This window comes from Nematolebias whitei, chromosome 18 (genome assembly GCF_014905685.2).
Source record: "Nematolebias whitei isolate Nwh7 chromosome 18, NemWhi1, whole genome shotgun sequence".
Lineage (NCBI taxonomy): Eukaryota > Metazoa > Chordata > Actinopteri > Cyprinodontiformes > Rivulidae > Nematolebias > Nematolebias whitei.
This window is the reverse complement of record NC_056515.1, coordinates 40,371,972-40,376,670: the sequence shown is the minus strand read 5'-3', so window position 1 is coordinate 40,376,670 and position 4,699 is coordinate 40,371,972. Positions and strand designations below refer to the sequence as shown.

The 4,699-nt window shown below is 45.8% G+C and overlaps 1 protein-coding gene across 1 annotated transcript in view; it reads right to left on the bottom strand.

Annotated features, from left to right (window-relative positions):
- Positions 1-3,908: 3,908 nt before the first annotated feature.
- The window catches only part of marveld2a (MARVEL domain containing 2a), an 18,880-nt gene continuing 18,089 nt past the window's right edge, over positions 3,909-4,699 (bottom strand). The window contains exon 8 of the mRNA XM_037692694.1: positions 3,909-4,106. Coding sequence (XP_037548622.1) covers positions 3,987-4,106 — 120 coding nt within the window. The 3' untranslated portion in view covers positions 3,909-3,986. The remainder of the gene's footprint in view (positions 4,107-4,699) is intronic.

The window sequence follows — 4,699 nt, the reverse complement described above, 5'->3', positions numbered from 1 at the left end:
AAGATCATCAAATAAATTCATCATCATCACCAAGATCATCAAATAAAAACTAATTCATCACCACCAACATCATCAACAAGATCAAATAAATTCATCACCAACAAGATCATCAAATCAATTCATCACTAACAAGATCATCTGCTGTAAACAAATAACTTATGAAGCTGAACGATGATCGTCGTTTTAAAAACGTGTTTTGTTGCTGAAACTATATTTCTGTTAAAGATAAAAACGTGTGAAGTTAAAACTTTTTTCTTCTGCCTTTAACAACCAGCAGTTTAAAACCTCCTTAAAATAAATCTAAAACGCTGACGGCTCTCCAGACGTCTGTGAGAACATCAGTTCAGCATCAGTGATGAACTTTAATAAATGTATGTGCATCAGTTCATCGTCTGAGTGTTACCTCCTGGTCATCAGTCATTTGGTCCTGATGCTGACGCTCCTCTTCCTCTGTCATCAGGATGGAGGACCTGGGCTCAAACCCCGAGGAGCGTTCATACCTGTGCAGGTGTTGTGATGATCGTTGCGTTCATTCGGTGTTGTGTTTGGCAGGTGTCTGGGGATGTTGTGCCAGATGTTTTCTCCAGCATCTCATGAAAGAAGACATTTTAAAATCCTGATCTAATCAGGCAATAATCTACAAAGATCATTTTTTATGTTTGCTTTAAACACGAGCGAGAAGTAAAACTGTTCTTGTTATTCTCTAAATTTAAAGAACAGAATAGTTGGAGCTGGGAACAAAAATACATTTAAATGTGTGATTCTGTTGTGTGTCAACACAATCGTCATTCCTCGAGTCTCTTAACAACCGAAGGATTCAGAGTGAAGATCCAACAAAACAGCAACGTCCAAAGAAAAACAGAACGATCTTCAAAGAGCCCCGAGATTTAAACGATTAAAGTAAATGGTAGAGCTTTGGAAGGGATTAAAACTATTGCACAGAGCTGCAGGATGCGTCAACAGAAGACGAGCAACAACAAATCATGGACCAGGAGGAGCGTCGCATTAGGAGCAGGGTGATGAGGAGGAGCAGGGTGATGAAGAAGAACAGGGTGATGAAGAGGAGCAGGGTGATGAAGAGGAGGACAGAACGACATCATCCTCATCATGTGGTCCTGGTTTACTTCAGTCTCAATAAACTGCAGATGCTTCTTCAGTGACAGATTGAACGTCTCGTACGTCGTGCGTCTGAGATCAGAAGCTGCGCGACGCAGAAGTTTAAAAAGATTCAACCGAACGGTTCCTGATCAAAGTGACAGAAACATGCACGTTTATGAACGTGCACGTTCATAGTTAACAACACTGGACACGACTTTCTTCACTGACGAGACAAAACTGACGTTTGAACGTCGACGCCTGAGGTTTCGTTTGTTCACCTGCTGGTTCAGTCAGCAGAGGAGCAAGGTGTGTGTGTGTGTGTGAGTGTGTGTGTGAGTGTGTGTGTGTGTGTGTGAGTGTGTTGGACCTACAAACCGTTTCTCCAAACCGAGGCCAATGAAGGAGCCATCTACAGCAGGTAAGATATTAGTTCTTCATAAACTTTCCACACATCACTTCAGAATGCATGAAATGTCCCTTTAAACACATCAAAGCAGGAACTGAGGCAGAAAAGACGACGCACACGTTTTAAGATCAAAGTACAAAATATATTTAGTGAAATGACGAGGAACAAAGACGGATCATAAAAACACTAACTGCTACTATACGTTCATCTGAAAACATGATTTACAACACGATGTTACACAGAGAGAGGAGACCAACCAGGAGGAGACCAGCCAGGAGGAGACCAACCAGGAGACCAACCAGGAGGACCAACCAGCAGGAGACCAACCAGGAGGACCAACCAGGAGGACCAACCAGGAGGACCAACCAGCAGGAGACCAACCAGGAGGAGACCAACCAGGAGGACCAACCAGGAGGAGACCAACCAGGTGGAGACCAACCAGGAGGACCAACCAGCAGGAGACCCAGCAGGAGACCTACCAGGAGGACCAACCAGGTGGAGACCAACCAGGAGAAGACCAACCAGGAGGAGACCAACCAGGAGGAGACCTACCAGGAGGACCTGAGGAGAACCGAACTGTTCGATCTTCGTCACGTTTCACCTGAATGTTTGAAATCAAACATTTTCTGACGGCAGTGTTTTGAAATATTCATCCACACCGGCAGTAACAGAACCTGCGGCTCTACAGAACCTCACGTCCACAGCAGAACCTCTCCATGACCTTCAGGACCCGTCTGGACCTTCAGGAAACTTCTCACGGTCAGATTTCCCTCAGCGGTTCAGATCAAGTCGGGCCTTTCTAACGGATCCAGACCAGAGGACATGAAGCAGAACTTGGTTTGACTGGGACAGAACCAGCACCTCTGCTGTCCTCCAAGTTGGACTTGGACCCACTGAGCCAGCCTCGGTACAGAAACTCGTTTCCACCTCGGCACAACCAGACCTTTGTGATGTGAACAAGAACCTTGAACCAGACTGGTCCAAGTGGTTCAGACCCATGTCTTGTTGTTGTGGTGAGTCCAGACGGTTCTTCTCGTCCTCAGCCTTTCATTGCATCGTTGACCTGCACATGACAATAAACCAAACCTGAAGATGTGTTCATGGTCGACAGCAGGACCTTCTACAGATGTCCATCATGGTCCAAGTTGTTTCAAAATGAGGACCGGCAGAAACCAGGTCAGTCTGAAACTCGCTCAGCTCTTCCACGAGCAGAGGAGTGTTTCTCTGAAAGTCCAGACTTGTTGGGACGAGTTTCTCCTCCAGGCTGTCTAAAGGGACTTCTCAGTGGTCTGGATCAGGACCGGCTGGACTCACATCTTATCGTGTCATGCTAACATCATGCTAACACATCCCTGCTGGCAGGAGCTCAACACGAGAACAGTTTTTTCAGCTGAAATAAAAGTTGTGTTGATTTTACAACAGGGGTGTCTCTCAGGTCTCCGTGGGTCAACTTCCTGTCCAGAAGCTTCAGTGTCCAGCCCTGTGACAGCAGGGGACATGAAGTCCAGTCCTGTCTCTACACTGGACGGGTACAGAGACTGCAGCAGCTGCTAACATTATATCAGACTCTGATCCGATCCGAATGGAACCAGGACATCCAGTTTCTGCCACTCAGGTGGTCAACCTGCGGCGATCAGGGCAGGAGGTCCCATCAGGGCCAGAAGAACCGGGTTAACGTTGGTGTTTGCTCCACCACAGAGTGAAAGAAGACTACAGGCCCGGTGGACCTCGATGGCCTGAAGCTGTGACATGTGCTGGTACCTGGAGCACGGTTCTGTTAGAGCCACACAGACCACAGCGCGGTTCTGTTAGAGCCACGCGGACCACAGAACGGTTCCGTTAGAGCCACATGGACCACAGAGCAGTTCCGTTAGAGCCACACGGACCACAGAGCGGTTCCGTTAGAGCCACATGGACCACAGAGCGGTTCCGTTAGAGCCACGCGGACCACAGAGCGGTTCCGTTAGAGCCACACGGACCACAGAGCGGTTCTGTTAGAGCCACACGGACCACAGAGCGGTTCTGTTAGAGCCACGCGAACCGTTTCACGTCTCTCAGCAGCTTCAGTGAAGGACAGCAGAGACTGGTCGTCATGGAAACATCAAACTCTAATGAAAACAAACAGCACGTTCAGAATCTGTTTAAAACTGGAAGAATGACAGTCCGGTGACGCGACACAGGCCACATCTGATGAGACGCTTCAGTTCTACGTGTTGACGATGACTCTCAGCTACTACCACTCCAGGTTGCTGCTCAGTCTGTCACAATGACTGAGGTTTAGTTGATTCTGGTCTTTTGTGGTCAGTAGGCTGTGGCAGCCATCTAGAATCAAGTCCAAAAGTTAATCAGTTGTAGAAGAACACTCAGAGATTAAAACGTGTCCAGTGGTTCATGAAATATTTTGCTAACACACACGGCTGGAAAGATTAAGGCGTGTGTGACGCAGCACTTTGTGGTTATGATGAACTTCCTGTGGAAAGCTTCAGCTGCTGCCATCCTTCCACTCCATGACTTTGTCATACTCGTGGATCTTCTGTTTGATGTGGGACAGTTTATTTTTCAGATACTCGCATCGCTCCTTCTTCTCCAGGAAGGTCGGGTCCTACAACGACAAAGAACAGAAGTTATTTGGTTCAATTCTGGGTTACGTACTTTAAAACAAGCATCTAGAAAGCTGAAAAGAAAATGGCGCTTCACAAACAAAGAATTTTATCTATCTGGAGAGACAGCCTGATGACGTATAAAAAAGCTCTCCGTAAAGCTAGAACTTTATATTACTCATCTTTAATAGATGAGAATAAAAATAACCCCAGGCTTCTGTTCAGAACTATTGCTAGACTAATTAAAAGTCCCATCTCTGTTGATTCATGTATCCCTACAACTATCAGCAGTAATGACTTCATGAGATTCTTTATAAATTAAATAATTTCAATTAGGGAGAAAATTCAATTCATCATTTCTACTATCACTTCTGGTTCCATGTCAGATGAGACAACTTTAAAAATGTCATTAGAAACCGATTTATGTTTGGACAGTTTTTGTCCTGTTGAGCTCTGAATTGTCAACAATAATAACCTCATCCAAACCATCCACATGTCTGCTACAGTAGATCCCATCCACATGCCTGCTAGATCCCATCCCAACCAGACTGTTTAAAGAGGTATTTCCACTAATTAATGTCCACATTTTGGATCT